At 38.3% G+C, this 20,856-nt stretch overlaps 1 protein-coding gene across 2 annotated transcripts in view; it reads right to left on the bottom strand.

Moving 5' to 3' along the window:
- Nucleotides 1–20,856, bottom strand: part of LOC135988098 (bifunctional heparan sulfate N-deacetylase/N-sulfotransferase 3) — a 63,693-nt gene that overhangs the window by 5,628 nt on the left and 37,209 nt on the right. The window contains exons 6-10 of one of the 2 annotated variants that reach the window (XM_065633736.1): nucleotides 10,353–10,535; nucleotides 8,231–8,327; nucleotides 7,250–7,373; nucleotides 4,102–4,276; nucleotides 2,925–3,095 (exon numbers count right to left, since the gene is read on the bottom strand). In XM_065633736.1, coding sequence (XP_065489808.1) covers nucleotides 2,925–3,095; nucleotides 4,102–4,276; nucleotides 7,250–7,373; nucleotides 8,231–8,327; nucleotides 10,353–10,535 — 750 coding nt within the window. The remainder of the gene's footprint in view (nucleotides 1–2,924; nucleotides 3,096–4,101; nucleotides 4,277–7,249; nucleotides 7,374–8,230; nucleotides 8,328–10,352; nucleotides 10,536–20,856) is intronic. The other variant, XM_065633737.1, reaches the window with a different exon arrangement.

Raw genomic sequence — 20,856 nt, 5'->3', positions numbered from 1 at the left:
ACAGCCGAAGAGATTGTTTAAGTCCCTGCTCTTCCACTACACGAGTTACTTCGTGTCTAAAAGTCACCATGGTGGGAGAGGAGCAAGAGAGAGAGTTTGGAGAAGAGAATACCTTAGAAACAGCTTGAGTTCTTCAGCTTCAGACAGGCCATTTAATGATGGCCGCGGCAAAAAAACCCCAAACAAGCAGCTTTATTTCCTATAGGGTCGGGGAATGAGCATATCTTTTGGTTCATGAGGGAGTTCATCGTGATGGGTCCTCTTTTCTTCTGTATGACTGCATGGCAGCAATGAGTTGTAGGCGGTAAATTAACCTAGAGACATGAGCTTCCTGAACTTTTAGAAATCTGTCTTGGTAGTCAGACAAGATAGGCCTTTTAGTATGACTTATGAGATAATAAATTAAGTAAATCAAAATTCTAAACATCTGAACCCCAAATCTGCAAAGTACTCTGAGATTTACAAATTCTTACCATGTAAGACAAGTGTGGTGTTAGTACTTTTCTAATGAAAGGAGGAACTTTACCTGTCCTTGTTGCTACTTCTACCACTGACTGTATGCCCGCTGACTTCATAACAAACATAAATACTTCAGTTCAGTCACATATGTAGAGACCCCACAGCTTATGCAGCATTAAAAATTATAGATAGCCCTAGATACTTGGAGATAGACAGAGCTCATTTGGAGAGATAAGGCTCTCATTCTTTTAGATAAGGCTATACTTCTAAGCTGAGCTGATTTTAGATCTGCCTCACCTAACTGTTTTATGCTTCAGCAGTTCCTTGAACTTGCTAATAACTTTGGATATGCCCTACTGTATACTGTTGCTTTTGCAATGCAAGTGAATCCTTAGTATTTTCACAGAAAAAACACAAGGCCACCAGGGCTGGTTCTTCGCTCTCACTAAGGGATGCAGAACCTGGCAAAAATCTGTATGATAATCTACACTGTTGAATATTCATGGATCACTTTTGCAGAAAAGCTAATGAAAACATAATGTAGAGAATTTCATATGCATATAATGATATTACAATACTGCGTGTATTTCAAAAAGTCTGCGAGGCTGGCCCAAAAGAGAATATGTGGAGAGTAACATCTACTAGATGCATCAGAGCTTCCCTGGCACGCTCTGGGAAAACAGAAGGTGCGGACTCCAGCCAACTTGTCTCAGCTAAACGAATCCGGGATAAACAGAAGGTTCAGATTGCAGCCAACCTCCCTCAACTAAAGTAATCTTTAAACATGGAGTCGGGAATAGTGCCAGACAGGCTGCTAATGTCAGAAAAATCCATTCCAGAAATAAATCTACCAAGGAGATACTGATCATGTGATATTGTCTGCCTTGGTTCTGTATACAAGATGATGTTCAAGGCTTAGGATTTTCATCTTTTGAGGCCTGATCTTACACAAGGCCAGAAGGATGCTAATGATTTGAATGTTATATGCCAACAAAAGTTTGCAGGGAGATCCAGTTTTCAGGTTGCTTATGTGCCACCTGTACTAAAACTGTGGGTCCATAAACACACACCCTTTGAGGCTCAAAGACACACAGAGAAACTGGTCTTAACACAAAGAATACCTTGATGATTCAGGATGATAGATACCAAATGTAGATGATTAGGAACACCAATGTACCAAACTCTTTCAGTGCATGAATGAGTCCCAGTAGAGGCTCCGATATGCGGATGCACTGTTATTGACAGCAATGTGTGACAAACTTCCAAAAACACAGTATGCAAAAGAAACCTAGTGCTTTGACAGTTACAGAAAAGTCATGTTAGGCAAATCATGAATTCACCTAAAAATCTGGTGATGCCTGAGATGGCAAACACATCAATGTACACAAAGGCTTTATCTATATTGGTAACTAAACCAAATCAGAGAGAGCTCTCTGGTCTTGAAGCCAAAAAGCACAGCATGACTTGGATTTATGTTGCTAAATTCTCTCACCCACAAAAACAAATTGGTTGTGTCCACACTCCCCAATGGTAATGGTTCTTGTTATCTAACTGTGCTCTGAAACTGCTTGGCAAGAAGCTTTTTGCTATGGGTCCAAACTGTGCCAGAAATGTGTTAAAAATTAAGCAGTGTGCACAGAAGTGGGCCAGCGTGTGATCTCTTGCACACATACAGGTGTATTTACTACTACAATCATAGCATAAGGAGGTTGACACAGTGGGAGATTACTACACAAAAGAACCAAGAAGTGGGTGAAGACACTGATCTACCTAAATATTAAGGTGTTACAAAACCACTAGATCACATCCATTTCCATATGGTAACCCCCATTTCAGAAGGAAAAGGTATTTTTTACACCCCAAAGTGTTCAGACACCAAACTTCTCTTCAAGCCATGCAGGGAGGGCAACATCCCAGCTGACATCCCCTGATGCTAGCTGTTATTTGCTATCGCTCAGAATAGACAGAAATACTACTGAGCAGCTTCCCATTGTTTTCCTTCAATTTTTCTTTTAGGAACCCTGATGGACCACCTGATACTAAAACCACCACAAAGCACTGCATACTTGATTCTCTTTTCCTCAACATTGCTGACAAAAAGCCAGATATGGAGTGATGAAAGCATGAGCAAATGAAAACCAGCTGTAAGTTAAAGACAGTTCAGGGTACAAGAGAGTTCAAGGAGCAGCAGAGCTGCTGCTCTTGAGCTTCCAGATTATTCTTCTGATTTGTTTAGCAGAAGAAGCTCCCAGCTGCAAGGTGCTAAGACATGACACCCCTAGCAATGTCAACCAACTGCTTAGAATATGGCTATGAATAATCACAATGAATGTTTTAAAACATATTCTAATATTTCTAGGATACACTTGAGGATCAGTATTCAGGAGTCAAGACTTTTACAAAGGTAATCTTTTAGGATATTATATATATAAAAGATTACGATGTCTAGATACAGTCTTATTCACCTGATATGGTGGGAAGTAAGTTAGCCATCTTTCAATATGGGTAGCGTACCATCCAGGTGCGAGGCACCTCTTTTGGAGAGCTCTGAGCTCAGATGGGGCTCGGGGCCCAGCTGTGATCACCTGATAGAAGCTGAATTTTAGAGCTGCAGGATCTTCATGTGATCGCTGATGCTGTAAAAGAAGTGACATTGCTGGAACTTGACAGACAAAAAAGTTGGGAAAATAAGACAAAACTGGTGTTACTGACCTGACCTTACTGACCTTGCTATGAGTGATTATTTAGAGTATAAGTTACTTAAAGTTAAGAAGTCCCCGTATGTATTAATTTATTGAAAATGCTGGAATAAACGTTGTATGTATCAATAAATATTCTTTGTATCAAATCAGAAGATAGACTGATACTAGTAATAACAAAAGGGAATGTATAAATGCTTATTTTCAATAAACTGACTGGCAGGTTTTGTACAAATGAACCTGGCACAATAAACAGAAATACTAAGCAGCCCTGTTTCTAGTAGTTTCATATTTCCATTTTCTGAATTACACAAGGTAAATTTGCAGAAAGGCAAATTTGAACACTGGTATTTATGAGGATCATTGGAAAATTCAGGTCAGAAGCGATCTCAGCAGGTTTTTACTCAAGCCTCTTGTCCAAAGCAGTGTAAGCTATGGGATCAGACTCGGCTGTGATCACTTCTCATCATAAAATAACACAAAATATGTCGTGGAAGTTCTGAGAATGTTGCTCTCTTCATAATTTTATTTTTCTTAAAAATATCTTTATTTTGAAAAATTCCCATTGAAATATGTGGACCAGGAGAACAAAAATTTCTTAATCTACCTTGTATCCTGAGCATGAACTAGATAACTGTGTCTATAAACTAATTTTTGTATGTGCTGATTACATAAATTAATCAAGTAAGTAAGCACATTTACATGCTTATATTGCAGGCAGACTTTTGCAAATGTTGTTTCTGATATTTAACTTTCGAAAGATTTTCAGGTTTACAGTGACAGATACCTCATCCCACGGGTGATCATTTATGGTGCACTGACTGACCAATAAAAGCTTGTATTATCCAAACCCTTTATATACATATATACTGAAAGGATATACAGAGAAGATTCAAGGCGGAAACCGTCCTTTGTGCCTGCCTGTGTTCTTCAAAGTGCATACCTGGTACCAGGAATACGCCCGATCAGATGGGTCGATGAGGATGGTGATGATCTTGGCCTTGGGTATGAGGGAAGCAGCTCGTTTAGGGGCTTCCTCAGAATGGAAATAGTTGGCACTTTTCTCAAAGAGGAAGTCAGTGGTGATGTTGGAAGGAGTGGGGAAGAAATCCATGTACCTAGGAAAGCAACATCATCCTCAGTTACTTAAAAGTCACAGAAAAGTTGACAAATCTGTTAGGTATATTTTATTCTAGAATAATCAATTAAAATAATAGCCTAATTGCCAAATAAAAGCAAACAGAAGTTTACATTACAGTTTTGATCACATTTTACTTTGTACTCGCTTTCTTCTTCACACTACGTGTAACTAGACATTGCAGCTATTTTTTGGTAACTGGATGAAAACGTTATGATATTCACGTATCTTCTTAAAATTAGTGAATTCTCACTTTTCAGTCAGAACAAACTCCTGTCAAAGTCAAAAGTAGAAAATGAGTTTTCCAAATTTGGCCTTTGGCTGACATCAATTACAGTGCAATACCGTAAAAAAAATACATATTCAGTATCAGAATTTCTTTTATAGAAAGGAGCTTGTTTATGCGGGTAAGATGCACTGAATTCATTCAAGGTCTTAAGAGTAGCAGCCGGTAGATTACCTTGCATCAGGGAGACCTAAATGACGTCGTGTGAAGGGCTGACGGAGGGGCAGGCCCCTGCGTCATGTGCTCAAAGTTGCATTCAAAAATTCTGCTACAACGCTGCACAGCTATCGCTAGTGTCACATGCAGACTGTCTGTAAAAAAGCTGACCTATCAGGACAACCACACGGAACAGAATGAAAGGCTGTCACTGCCCTCCTAGTTTATTAAGTGTTCGTATCTGTCCAGTGCTAATGCAAATATCTGAGAATATGATACTGTTTCATTGAACAATTAATAGACTCTATTTTCAAAAAATATTAGGGCTGATTTGATGAAAATGATGAAGCTATAGCCATTTCTGCTCCTGAATAAAACTATTGGAAACTAATGACCCAACCTGACTGTGTGACCTCAGAATGTTTTACCAGAACATCAACGGCAAAGAAAAAGTCCAGCTCTGAAAGAAGCAATAGGCACTAAAGGGAGATCTGCTCTGGATCATGTATGTGTCATCAGGCTGTTGTACTTAAGTCCTAGTAGTAGACTGAGTAAAATACAAGACAATAAGGACTACGGTCTTATAAGGAAACACTTAACATTAAATATGGTACTACAGTGAATTTTGGAAAAAAAGTTAATTGATGCTTTAGATAACATGGCAAATTTGGAGAAAGTAGAAGCTAATGTGGTGTCAGTGAAAAATGGTAAAGAGGTCAGACCAGGTGGGATATCAAAAGGTTATAAAGCTTACACTCACCATCATTTTTGCCTAACACACACTATAGAACTGTTGCTCAGTACCTCATTCAAGAGACAATTATTAAACTCCCGCCATAGACATCTATACCTCGTTCAAGATGGCAATATTGAAGTTACTGAGGTCCTAACAGCTGCAGGAACCTTTTCCTGCCTCTGTAGTCAGCCTTGGTCTAACTGTAAGCTTCGACAAAGACTGAGTCAGAATCAGCTCTGGGAAAAAGCTATACCTCTATAACCACAAAAGAAATTGAACTCTAGCCTTGAAAGAACCCTAGCCAATTAAGTGACTAATGAGCAGAGACTTTGTATCTAATTAACACTGGGGAAGCTCGTTACCTGCCAGCATTAAAATACCCTCTCAGACTGAAGAGATTTGTCTGGCAGACAGAATGCAAATCTAGGAGTTAAACAACTACACCAAGGAGTAGTTCTGAGTATCCAAGACCTGGCAGGGGCAAGTGGGGCATGTAGCACAGAAGTACGAATGGGGGGCTGTGGAGTGAGAACCTGACAGAAGGATGTACCTGGTCTATACAAGTTGACCACTGACAGCCTCACGCAGCAGTGCTAAAATGAAGGTAATTTAGCACATGTCTAGCAGACAAATTGTATTTGCATGCCAGGGAAGTGGATCCAGCAGAAGGAGTGAGAGAAGCAGCAAAGTGGTCTTCTAGCAACATGAAAATATTGATTTTGTGGAAGAACTGGCTGCCTGTACTTAAGCTGTCTCCGTCAATGTGGCTCCGGTATGACTCGCTTGCATGTCATCTTCTCTGACTTCAGAAGTCTCAACAGCAACATGTCAGCTTTCTAATTTCCAGTCATTCAGCCGGCATCTCTCTATTGGTAATAACTGGCTGACTCACCACACTTTAATAAGAATCTGCTGCAACAATTATAACTCTGTAAAAACTAAGTGACTTAAAAAGAAATTGGATCTGACATATCTGCACTAAGGCCTTATAACAGTGTTCGCTTTGTTAATTTTATGGATGAATACAAAGTCAAAGGCAATAAAGCTGTTTTCCCTTAAACTGGGAAAAAAAGAAAAAAAAAAAAAAGAGAGACAAGACAAAATATCAATCATCTTTTGCTGGTGCTCCTCAGCCACTACAGCATGTTACCGCTTTTCATCTTGTAGTGTTTTATACTGCAGCACTTTCTGAAAGCAAGGGAGATCAAGAATGCCCTTCTGGGTGCAGATACGTCTGGTGATTCCCCAGCAGCCATAGTGGATGTGATACATACTCTTTTTTAGTACCACTTACCCTACAGAGACACTAATGTTCTCCTAATTACTTGATCTTTGAAAAACATTTTGAGAGGCTTTCTCTGTCCCGCATTTACCTGATCGCCATTTCTAAATCCTATTTAAAGGAAAAAATGCCTCTCTCTGATATTACCTTCTCTTTAGAAATAAGGTTTCCAACAGGAACATAATTTTTGCCACCTTATATCCAACTAACAACCATTACTGTCCCAAGCTCAAAGGCATAAGTAATAAGAAATACATATTTTGTTACTCTTTTTGCATATATTAATATATGGATTTTAGAATAGAGCCTCACACAAGTTAGTGCATTTATGACACTCTGTAGATAAGATTCTTATTCACTTGCATAGGAGGACACTGAAGGTTATTTTTTTAATCTCACTCTCTATGTAAACAGTTAACGTTACCAACAGTAATGTAATTTTTGTATTGTTCACAATATATACACTTATATTTGTACTAATAACCCATCTTACCAATCAATCCCCCTGTGGTAGTTATTTCTATTAAAGAACTGTACCTCCTCAAAGGTTTTTGGGCTGGGGGAGTTACTAATGATGGAAGGATGCATGATCAGGAACAAATATAAGGCTGTGGTACCTGTAAATAGGAAAAAAGTTCAAGATTAAAAAAAAAAATGCATGTGCACACATTTTTTTGGTCATACCCGCAGATGGACTAAACCAGCTTTATTCCATTTCATTTCAGCGAGCAAATGCTGATTTATATCACCTAAGAATCTGTACAGTCTGTGCTTTTAAACTGACGACATTTAAAGAACTGTAAACAGTTAACACAGAAACTGGAGTGCCAATGCTGTAATCTGTTTTTCACACTTTTAAAAACTGTGTTTTAAAAATAATTATTGTTTTTTGTGAGATTGTCACAAAAAATAATTTATGAGTCTTGCACTCAGCAGCTGTTGGGGATTGGTGAAGATGAAAGGAAGCACAAATGCAATTTTCTGACTGCAGAGAAGAAAATTAACCGCTAATTTATAAATTCCTGCAACATTGCAGTTCAAACTGTCCATTAGGAACTTCTTGACCTGAAGTAAATGCTATGAAATAACAAATTTCTATAAATGAGACACTTGCAAGACAGATGAGAACTTGCCGTTATGAATCTACACCATTTGAAAAATGGCTGCCCTTTCCTCCTCCAGCTTTGAAAAGATCTTGTCAATCTTGTTGATCTGTTTATCAGTGTTACTCATTTTGATATAAAGCCAAAAAAAATAAATCCAACACACCCCTGAACCCTGCATTTTCAAAATGTGTACTGTCTGCTGCTGTTACTGACATTATTAAACTACCTTTGGGTGATGTCTGAAAAGAAAAAAAATGCTATTAGATGATCAAGATGTCTACAGAGCACTCTGAGTAAAACGTAATTAATCAGTATTGCTACTTGAACTTACACATCGCCTCTTTTGTTAAAATACAATAAACTCTCACCAGTTTTCTGGGGTCCCACAACCAAGAATTTTGGTAATCGATCACAGGTTTTTTCTTTAGACCAAATATCTCTGTGCCGTTTGTCATCACATGGATTCTAAAATGGAGAACAACCTGATAAGGTTCTTAAATTATGTTTATACAAATTACTAATTTTTCACCAACGTACAAATATTCTTACCAGAAAATACTATTTTCCCTTATGATAGAAAACCACATAACGTATTAAAGAAGTGTTTCAGTGATTCAGAAAGGTATTTGCAATGTAACCAGACAAGAAACTGTATCTGTTAAGTGTTTTTGTTGTTGTTGTTTGTGTGGTTCTGTTGATTTGTTTTTGAGAATAGTCACTTTCAGACAAGTATGTTGATGAAATGTGGTTTTCATTCTAACTCATTCCTACGTAAACAGTGGCCCAAGCTACCCAACAGACCCTGGGATAAGATAATTTCTCCTATGAAATGTCAGTATGTTCAGCAGAATTACGCCAAAGACAAATTTGATCCCACATACTTGAGATGTGGGAATCACTCAAAATCAATTGATCAATTACACACAAATTAGGAAGATTCAAAATTGCTAATGAGTTTTCTAATTACTGACTTTTTCTTTTACGTTACTGTAACAGCTACTACCCTATACATGCTGTAGTTATTAAACTAAAATAGTAAATTAATTATAACTTAAGGATTTCCATTCATGAATACGTATTCTGATCCTCTGATTCAAATCAGTACATAATACCGAATCTTAGTGTTTTATGTGCAGCTTTACAACTGAAGCAGTTTAAATTTTTGTTAGAAACATGACTTGGAAACAATTTTCGACACTGCTCTTTGGTGGTACTGCACTGAAATGAAGGGAATTACCAATCTTCTAGGCTAAAAAAATGTAACTGTGTTCAGATTTATGTAAATTATAGACAAAACACAGCACGTTAGTGTCTGTTACTTAGAAATCTCCTTGCTAAGTAATTCTTATTTTTCAAGTCATTTGGCTACAGGCTAATTTCCATTTTTTATATTCACGCTCTCTTAAAATGATGCAAATTTCTTGACATTTTCCCCCTTAGTTCAATCTTTTATTCAGTAACAGCATGAATTTTAAGCTGTATATTTAAGTCCAAATTTGCAATCTCGTACTCGGATTCTAAGTTGGCAATTCACTATCATATGCTAGAAAACATTGAGTAAGCAAGCTTAAATACATTTTTACGTTTGATTTAGTAAAGATTGCTCCTTAGAATATTTCTAGCAAGTCATCTCAGAAGGATGATATTTGCGATACATATTATTGGTGTAGGGACACATGTACCCACCCCACTGAATTGGGTGACCCGTCTCTGAGTACGTGCAGAACCCCCGTGACAGCGGTCTCCGCTTGCTGCCGTAGCGTCTCTGTAGAGACCGTGTTCTTACTGCTGAGTGATGGGCTGAACATGTGTCTGCTGCAAGGTCAGCACAGGCTGCAGCCTCAGCAGCTCTTCACATCCCTGAGATTTTCAGTTTGAGAGTGGGATAATCAAGCAGCAGAGTTGATAACATCAATGTATTAAATGCAGGTAAACTTCTTGCTGGGGCAGTTCTCAGCCTTTTGGGAGTAACTTTCTAATCTATCTAATATATTTCTACTTGGCCAGTCAGTTTTAGGAGTAAGGTAGTTATGGTCTTAATACTCTTTACTCTTTTTGGATGCCAGCTTTTCCTTACACACTTGGAAAGAAGTTAGTTTCTTTAATGGCCAATTGCTAAAATATGCATGTAGGTCTCTATGTCAAATACTTTGTTCCTGTCAGTTCCAAAACAAGAAGAGAATTAATACAACATGCCTCTCCTGTATTTCCCACATTTCTAAAAGCAAGTAAAGTAACAGATAAAATGCATTAACAGTAATTTTAATGACATATATTATTACTTATGAATTTCATGATCTTTCTATGGAGCTTTAAGTGACAGGGAAAACAATCACTTATGCTGAAGCTTCCGTAAGATGTCTTGTGGAACCAACCATTACATCTAAAAATATTACTGTTTTTCGCTACAAGAAACTGAAACAAAAACTTCACCAAAACCACCATCAAGACAATTTTTTTTCTGATCTCTTTGTCAGCAAAGCTGCCTACCTGCCAGAGAGGGTCCTTTTGCTCAGGGAATAGTTCAAAATACTTGTGAGCCATCTGAACCGGAGGAAGAGTTTGCAGTTTCAGGTTTGTCCAGGTATGAACAAAGTTGGCCAGATTCACAAAGGTGTATAACCCCAGGCGGTCGTTTCCATAATTAGACAAATGTGTCATGAAGATGCTGATCTTTAGAAAACAAAATAATGCAAGCAGACGTTGACTCTTCGTGTCACTAGATGGCGGTGTAACCACAGATAACATAAATTTAATTTGCATTTTGCTGTTATTTAGAGCTGCAAGACTTCGATTGCATCCACACAGATCTAACTATCCTTGCTCTTCATTGAATTACATCCTCCTTCTCAAGTCAGCTCGACACAATCAATGCAGAAAATTGTGGAACAGGTACTGTGAGCTCTGTGTGAACTAGGATATGCAATCCAACCCTGGGGTTGTACAATATTTACACAATCTTTATGTAAATTCACTTAATGGAGAATACAGGAAAAACAATAAATGTGATATTAAAAATGTGAATTCTGTTTGCATGGAAGAGTAAAGAAGTCAGAGACCAAAAAGACAGCTGACCTCTACTGCTGTGATTTAAATCTTGTTGCTCCTACTGTAAGGTTTATAGGATAAGTAACTCATCTCTTCTACAAAGCTATTCTTCAAGCACTGGGCAGCTAGTGAAATCATATGCAGAGACCAAAAAAAAAAAAAAGATTGAAACCTGATTGAGTACTTTCTAATAATTGTGCATAAAATACTCCAAAATAATAATTTAAAAAACTCAATATTCCAGCAGTTCTAAGGCTACTTGTATTTTGCTCTTCTAACACCTTACTGTGAAAATGCTACTCAGATAAATCCTCCCTGCTACACCCCTTGGTCCAAATGCCCTCCCACAGCCCCAGTGGAAGCCACGCTTGCCGTGGAGGTTTCTTACACGAACGTGTGTTTGGATGCACATAAACCAGGCTGATGAGGGGAGCAGGAGCACGCAGACTGCAGGGATGGGCTCCCAGGGACTGAGCAAGGGCTGAGGACTGAAACCTCTGCTTTGTAAAATGATCCGTTTTCAAAGTCATTTTTCACTGATGAAACAGTCTGTTCTTACACTAAAATCTCCAAACCTTTGCCTCTTTAACAGTGATTTTTTTAAAAGTTTTTTGTTGTTGTTTGCTGTGTTTTTATTTTTTTTTAATAGAACTCTCCCAAGATAAAATCTCCAGACTGATTTCCATGAAAATATTAGAAGCGTGACCCTTTTTATAAATAAATCCACTAATGCCATGAATTGGCAATTTCTATTTCAAGCAAAATTTGATGTAAGCCACTAAACAGAAAAAGACTTATCATGACCATGACTCTGAAATCAGTTCAGGAACTGAAGTTTTGTAAAGGACTTCCAGCCTTCAATTTAAAGAAGGAAAAAGAAAAGAATGAAACATTGGAATCTACAGCTGTATCCTTGTGTTTCAGAGTATTTAAAGTACTGGCTTCCTTTGATATAAAACATTCAAAGCTATTGAACTTCTGTCTTTGAACATCTAACCGTAACGTTACAGAGTAATTGCAGTGAATGAACACAGTACATTGCAGAAAATGTTTTATTAATACTGTCATTTGGCAACACCTCTTGGCTTATATATTAAAAGCTGAGGGCTTCAATTCGACTCAAGTAAAATTAGAAGATATACACTGATAAATCATTAGGATATAATCTTTCTTTTCAAATAGAAGTGAGATTAACGAAAAAAACGAACCACACAACTCCCTTTTAGGCAACCAATAATAGACACTTTGCCTAACATATAACCTTTCCAAGTTCCCTTTTTCATTTCAGTTCTCAAAGCAGAAACAGACCAGCCATTGGACTACCTGGTTCTCAACAAAGATACCATCAGAGTGTTTCCATAAAAAAGGTTAACTTGTTTTCTTGACAGGCTCTTTCTTTCCTGCATGTGGGTTGACCTCTGACATTCGTAACGTCAGTTTGCCTCCTGGCAGCTCCGTACCTGCCAACAACTACAGCACTGCACTGGAAGAAAAAGTAAGAGAACTTGAAAAGATTGCTAGTTGGGGAAAAATACGTATTATTCTTTCCCCGAAGGGAATATCACTGTAATTTTAAGAATGTTAGAGTGGAGGCTGAAAAATTGATCGGACATATCGTCATAAATAATGTCCAGCGTAGGAAACAGTGTCAATGAAGGGGAAATATATAGAGACCTTAGATCCTGCTTTACAGTTTGTTTTTTTTTTCAAATACTTTATGGTTAATTATTTACAACAAAAAGGAAGATGATCAAATGCTGGTTTAAAACATAAATAACTAAATCTTTTAAAGAAGTCTATACTTAGTGTAACCAAATACAGGATCTAATATACAACTTTACATTGTAGAAAAGGTCTCCTTTACTCCTATATGGCATTAAAAATATTACAGACTAGCTGATACTACCTTCCAGGAAAATCTGAACAGAAGTTTCTCCCTTCTTGTAGATACTGTATGAACAAATTCATAGTAAAATCCCTACTGCTACCTGAGTAAAATTAGCAAATTACAAACCTGTGCTTCACAGAACGATGAAGTATTGCTGATCCAGGGCCTTCACTCGATCTGACCCGAGAACTACTTACTCTTGCTTTCAGCTGCAAAAGGTCTTTCCAGGCTAAGCCAGCAGCCTGTGTAACTAACGGGATGCTGTAACGGCTGTATTTACATTTCTCTGAGAATGATCTTGGACCATGTTGCACCCAAGGAATCCCGATGAGAGGTGACTCATAGTTCGCGACGCCAACCTGCCAGGCACCCTGTCCTACTCTAGGGGTGCTCACAGGGGTCTGTCGACAACAGCTGTGCAGCTGCAGCGCTGGAAGAGATGTGTCAGCTGCTCCTCCCGTTTCGCCAGCCAAAAGGAGAAAATGATATCCAAGTGCTGTTTTGAGGGTTTTCTCCTTGGTGCTGGCCCAGCTGCAGCAGACGGTGTGTTCCTACCTCCCTCTCTGCGTTCCCACCAATCTGTGCACAGGGACGGAAACTCCTGCCGTTCCGCTTCCATTTGTAGGTGCACGGTCTCGCACCAAGACAAAGCATAATTGTTACTTTTTGCCTTCTGTATTGAGTTTTGATGCTTTGTTTTGTTCTGTCATCCCACATTCTGCTTCATTCAAAGAAGTTCCAACTAATGAGAATGATTACTTTTTCTGTGTCAGCTAACAGTATGCTGTGCTATTAGAGATTTATTCTCTTAAAACCACAGATTAGGACATATAAAAGGAATCCTTTGTGGGCATCTCAGAAGACTAGGTCTAGTAAATAACACTATTTGTTCAATAATCTTGCACCTCTGGGAAATGCTGTAAAATATAAATAGAGCTTCATGTATTTCTTTATTCCTTCTTCAAAAAGGAAGCAGCTGTGAAAGGATTTATATTTACTCTAACAAGCATTTTAGCCTCCCTTTTAGCCAAAAAGAGCTGATTTGATTTTATTATTTCCAGCCCTCTTATAAAATCTTTTAATGCATCTCAGCATTTTGTTCATCTCACCCTTTTTAGCTGTTCCTCATAAACAAACTATCGTCTTATTGCACTTCAGTGCACACTCTCCACAGGATTTAATATCTTTCACAAGGGGACTGAAATGGAATGCAGATGATTTTTAAAATGATGGTTTGGGACTAAATCTGGCCTCTAGGCAGCAGCTCCTTTCTTTCTCCCACCCATCTTCGGATCAGAGTGGCAAAGGTGCTTTACGCTGCCTTCTCACACAGCCTTGTAGGCAGCTGCATAATCTGCTCCTTTCAGCTTCTTCTCAGCATTTCTGTACTCCTCCTTCTCCAGAATAAAACGGCAAAGGGCTATTTCTAATTTGCTCTCACTGATTACATTTGGGATTCCGACTAGTACTGCAGAGATGTAGGGAAATGAGGACAAGCAATCAGAAGAGACAGCTTTTACTTTGTTGAATGCTCGTTCTGTGCCGCATATTTCCTTACTACAACAACATTTCCCAATTAGAGGCAATAGCTTCTAGGTCAACAAATTAGAGTTGAGACCGAGATTGAGTTGCTGCTATTAAATCTCCTGTATCAGGAAAAGATGAACCAGCATGATCTAATTTATGTATCAAGAACAGAGAAAACAGTAGATGTTTGATAAACAATTTACACAAAATGAAAAAAATGCAACATGTTACCCAGCTTCTAGAGATGGATGTTATTTAGCAGGCTGAATATTTAAAAAAATAATTGATCGCTACAAAATCAACATTATTAGGATGCTGCACCTATTAAAATCATGCAACAAGGACACTACAACTAAGTTTCTGCAGTCTTGATAACAGTTGTTTTACTGACAAAAACAAGGCGCCGACCTCCCAAAGGAAAGCATGAGCTTCCCAAGCATGAGAGTTATTGCTACTAGTTTGTGCCATGTTTGTGTTCCTGGCTTCTTTACCCTGGAGTCAAGGGCTCTGTATTTTTGGTAATACAGGTATAAGAGGAATGATTCAAGCCTTCAAGAATAGTGGGAAAGATTCTTTTAGGTGTTTGTTGTTGTTGTTTCTTACCAAGGTCCCTGTGAAGGTCTGGAAGGGGGAATTACAAAGCTTCTCTGAGTTGGGACAGAAATGATTTATCAGTCAGCAAGACCAGCTGCTCTGATGGAAAGCAGCAGAGGGGATCTCTTTGTGCAGGGCAACCTGCAAATATTCTGACTCCCTTCCATATATCCTGATAAGCAAAATGTACTTTGCTTCATATTCAAACTCCATTTTACACAAACATTTTGCAGATGAACAGGCTGCGCTTATACCTCACTGTTATTCTTCATACTCTTTTCTGTTCGTACCTCCCTCATGGTCTACCACATCAGGAGGACTTTTCGATTTGGTTTCAGTTACAGTAAAACTGCAAGAAAGAAAAGCAGCAATGTCTATAGTAGAGTAAAACAAATTAGGCACAAAAGCCTCTTAGAACAGTAAAATGCCTGTAGAACAGCAGTCCACTAAGCCACTGGTCTCTGAACTTCTTGATCGCACGCACCTATCAGTAAAAATTTTTTGAGCATGCATCCCCAATGCCTGTATATTTATGTATAAACTATATACTTCTAATACTGAAGTTCCAATATTTTCTTCCCACACCCAAATCCATCATCTTGCACGCCCCGTGGGGTGCACATACCTCACCTTGGAGACCCCTGTACTAAGCTGTCAGGATCCAACTATGTCCCAAGAGAAGCCTCCCTTGGCAGAGGTCAGCTGTACGCTCTTTGGTAACCATCAGAGAAGCAGAGGGAGGACTGAGACTTGCAGTGACACCGGTGGTGTTAAACAGATTCATTATTATTTTGGCATTTTAAATCTGGAACTAGAAGATCTGATATAAGAAAAAATTGGTAATAACCATTTCTTACGGACTGGCCGCATCTTCATTATTTTTACCATCCAACTTGTATAAATTCATACTATTAAACCAGTCATCAAGGTACTTTTGTCATGGGCACTATGTCACTCTCCAATCTGTGCAACAACATTAAAAGGCAGCACTCAGGCCTCTCAACTCAATGAAGTTAAACACAACACTTTAAAATGAAATTAAATTATGATTGACAATTAATTAAGTGATCTCTACTAGGCACTAGAAGTAGATGCGTTACCAATTTAGTATATTGCTGATATTTTAGCTACTGAACAAATATTTACAGGCCACAAGAGTATGTCTAACCCTCAGAACGCCCATATTCCAATTAATTTGGCATTGTGCACACTCTGTTCGCAGTTCTGATAGTCTCTGTGTTACTCGGAAGAGTTTTGTTTCAGGTATTCAGAGACTCGGTAACAGCTGGCTTTGCTCCATTAGACTAACAAAGTGATAGAATTACAAATTAAATCGCAGTCTATGCTTGAATATATATTTGTAATAGTTGAAAGATACTCCTTTTAGACCTTTATGCTGCCAGAAAAGCTGTGTTTGATTCCACCCAATGCAGATTCCAGCTTGCAACTCCCCTTTTTGTTCCAAGGCTGTCCTGCTGGTTTCAGAGCTGCCATGGAGTTGTCCACTTGCACAGACAGCAAGCCAACTACTTGAATTTGATTTACATAGCAGTGTCCCCGCTGTAAATATAATGATGCCAGAGAAGGTTCATAAGATCAAACAAAACTACGTATTTAGTGTAGTTCTGAATAATTAATCTGATTGTCAGGAAACCTGAGTTTATTTTCAGCTGTTGTGCAAACTTTTTTTACTGTTCTCCGTAAATTGCTCATTATTCTTGTGACTCAAATTCCCAACTGGCAGTACTGTCCAACAGACTTTTTTCACTAACAGCTGTAAACCACTTGTACAGGGCTTCCCACTTGAGAATTTTGAAGGCAAAAGTTTTCTTATTGCTCACAATTGAAATGCATTTGTTGTACACTGTTACAAGGAATCACCTCTAATTAGATAGCTAATCCTGTCTGTTCCACAGCCTTTCCATGTTGCCTGTTCATTCATAATTTTTTAAATTTCGTCTATTCCATCCACGAAGTACCAGGCTCGGTTTTGGCTTTTTTGGGTGGGCTTTGAAGAACAGATAGGAAGGCAAGGAATGTTTTGCAGTCAACCGAAATGCCAGGCAAAACTGACTTCCATGCCACCCCAGCTCACAGCAACTCCCCAGACCATTGCTGGTGTCCCCAAGAGTTCCCAAAATGGGCACAAGAGGACAGGGAAGAGATAAAACTGTTGCCTGTCTCACTGATGCACAAAGTGGGCCGAGCCTTCCAAACTGAACCAGCCCCCCAGAGAGGCCAGGAGATGCTCCCAATGCGCTGCCGTGGGATGCCCGCAATGAACCCCACACATGAGAGCACAGGGAGGTACCTGCACATCGGTGCGCTCCTCAACACATTTGTTGTCTTTCCTGCCTCTCACTTTCAGTATGATTAAATACGAGGTTGTGCAAAGCAGGACAGGCAGAAAGGGAAGATTTGAGCCTGAATGTCTTTGGTTTTGTATTTTTCTCTGTAGTCCAAAGCTTGAGTAGTCATCTTGTTCAGGGTCACATTAAGATACAGTAGGTTCTGCTGCTGCTCGTATAAATCCGCTTATTTTCAGTGCTAAAGGAGATAATTTCTCCCTTGCTGCAAGCCAATTAGCTTAATAACAGCTCTACTCACTGTAACTTGGGAGAGGTAAAAATTAGAGGAAAATAATACTTAGAACTGAATGCACATAAAGATTACAATTATTTTAAGATCAATCAGACAAAGGGCCTAAACCATTAACAGTCTCCCCTCTTGATCAGTACTGCTGGAAGCACATGGAGAACACACAGCTGGCTACACATCAGTTTCATTGTTGGGCTGTCAGCCATTTCAAGGCTTTCACCAAATTCCTCTCCACACGACGTTTTCCTTTTTCTTTAGGTCTGTAGACACATAGTACTTTGTAAGAGAAGTGCAGGTAAGTGCGTGTAATGGAATTACTGTATTATGTTCTGTTTGTTTTTCTTGGGGGCAGAAAAGGTATAGAAGATTTCTATGAACAGTTGTTTTCCCTTAAACATCTTGTAGGATAGTAAAGCTCTGAATGTGTATCTTCCATAGTTCAAATGATATTTTAGGACTGGGTTATGCATGCCTTCTACAAGTTAAACATGAGACACCTTAACTTTCACTAGTGTCAACAGAAAAGGAGAAGCATACAATATTGTTTTAGACTATGACTCTCATCAAAGTTGCAGTCTGGGTTTACTAGACTGCTTGGATTTTAGAATCAAAATATACCTTCCACATGATCATCTGAAAACAAATAGATTAACAAATTGGAGTAAAATCTAGTAATAAAATCTTACAAACTGTTAAAAAGCAGATGAGATATACCCCCATTAATATTGTTGGTCTGCTTCACAAATTTTGTTTCTGTTGTTGAAACTTTGCACTTGGAAAAAAGAGTAAGGTTTTCCATATTAAAACAAACCAACCAACCAACCAACAAACAATAAAAGCAGTAGGCCTGTCCTGTGTTTGGCCTGTTTTTCCAGTGCAATATGATGTCTACAGAAGCAGATGGTATCAGACATGTATGAGGAAAAGTACAGGATACTCTACAGCTGGGAGATGTGTGAAAAGCAATCTTCCCTACTTTTTAAGGGTTACATAAAGCATGGAAGTTTATATGGAATCCATGTCCTACCAACTACTACAGATGTGAATATCCAGCCAAATTTAATTCTGTATTTAAAATCTTAGTAAGTTCTTGATGATGAAAACACCACATTGGAGCAAGATCCTGATACAATTCTCATTAAAATGCTCGTCCTCATTTAAGTGGCTATCCTCTGGTTTTCTGTTTCAAGACAGACAACAGGAGTTAATGCTTAGATTCTTCATGCAATTTCATAGTTGCTTCTGTTTTTCATCTAAATTCAAATAAAATCAATCTTGATCATTTCGATTTTACTGCAAACTGGAGTTTTTCTCAGTCCTCCATAGTCCTATTCAGTCAACTGCTTCCACCTTTATGAATACGATCAAGTCTGAAGAGTGTTCTGGATGAACCTGTACCATGGATTTCCACAATTCACTATACAACACCATTATTTTCCACTCTGTTTCTTCCACAGCATGTCAATGCCTTAAAGAATAAGGAACATGGATATACCTACGTATTATCCCACTAAGAGGAATGACAAGGGGGAGAAAATGGGAAAAATCCCACTGACTTCACTGTGCAAAATGTGCAGAATCACATGTTAAGATTGTTGATTTATCTACATTCCAAGGAATCCAAATATACCAGCTCACATATAGGAACTTTTCTGTTACTGGGATATAACATGCTGTTCACAATGATGCCTTTTTAAATGGGCTTAACTAAAAGCAAGTTATCTCACAGAACAGGGAACTCATGTTCCTGTTGTCCGTGCAGCCTCAAGGAGAACAAGTGCCGGTCGGTGTGTTTGTCTCCTACTCTGTAGCCTGCATCGCCCTGTGGGACAGGCGAGCGAATTTCAATTGTTCATCTGACAAAAGCTGCTCTAATAGCACATCTCTAACAGCTGCTCTCCTGGGAGAACACGCACATCATTAGAGAAAATGCTGCAATATGCAGTGCTGTCCTTAGCAGAATCCTCTTCCAGCCACAATGTTGGAAAGATAAAGGGTGTATAGCCTTTATGTTCATGTATTACCGTAACATGTATAGCTACTCAGCAAGACATTACTCAGATTTATTATGTTCCTGTTAATGGTTGCACAGTGCTGTTATATATCAAACAAGTAATTTTGTAATAGATAGTCTTAGTTACTTTGAAAATTATGTTCTCAGTTAATCAAGTTTTGGTACTTAAATCCATTGCAACACATGCGCAAACTGAAAGCAGCTCATTTGTAAGTTGGGTCTCTGAATATTGTATCAGTGCTCTTTGAACTCTTCTGGTCACAGTTCTTACATAACGTATTTTATTGTACATGTCCCACATCAACTACCTAGAGAAACAACAGCTATGGCACAGATGGGTAACTAACCCATACAGACATATTTTCATAAAGAAGCAATGTCTATGTATGTTCCTAGTTGCAGATGAGGAAAATATACTGTGGCAGAAATATTCAAATAGTTTTTCCAAAGGCATGTTCAGTTCAGCTATGTTTAGTTTGTCCTGCTTCTTAAGTCTAATTATTTTCAGAGGGGTTCTGAAGTGTTGATAGAGTCTTGTCAGTATGGATAGCGATTTATTAGCAAACCTGACAAGAAATACTGCAGTTGATGGCCGTGTCTATACCTACCTCGTCATTATATATAGCTCAAAATCTAATTGCTCACTTCATCGTTTATAAGACATATTTAGAAGACTGGTACAATTTCATTCGAAGAGATGTTTAACAGAAATATTGCAGACAAAGACAGTTGAATCTGGAGTCACTGAAGATTCTTACAAGTTTATCAGGAAAAATAAAAATACTTGCTAAAATGTTTTCAAGTCAGTACAGATTCTTCATTTAAATATTAAAAAATAGGATTTATTCTGAAATGTCTCTGGTGAAATTAATGCTAAATAAATTGATAAAGAAATAATATTTTCTTTATAAAGGGATGCCATATTAAATAAAGTCAGCTTTACTTACTTTAGCATAGCAGAGCCAGATCCTTAAACATTGGTTGTTTAAACATTTATAAAGGAAGTTAAAAGGCAAATATGCTTAATTCAGTCTCCTTTTAATTGCTAGGATCATCTCTCACTGTGATTCTCTTAATGTGGTATTGATACTGCTTAGTAGTAGGTTACACCTCTTTGTTGCCAGCTGTTTCCACTGACATTCTCATTCTTTCCTATAAGGAAGAGTTTACTAAGCAGTGGGAACAAGAAGAAAGACATCCTCGTGCTCTTATGTGAACCATTGCTACTCAAAACATAAAAACAGAGAAGAAAAAGAAGTAATGACAGGAAAAAAACAATGTGAAATAATAAGACAGAGAGCTGTCTGGTTGGATGAGACACCACT

This window comes from Caloenas nicobarica, chromosome 4 (assembly GCF_036013445.1).
Source record: "Caloenas nicobarica isolate bCalNic1 chromosome 4, bCalNic1.hap1, whole genome shotgun sequence".
Classification (NCBI taxonomy): Eukaryota; Metazoa; Chordata; class Aves; order Columbiformes; family Columbidae; genus Caloenas; species Caloenas nicobarica.
This window is presented reverse-complemented; position numbering and strand designations above follow the sequence as displayed.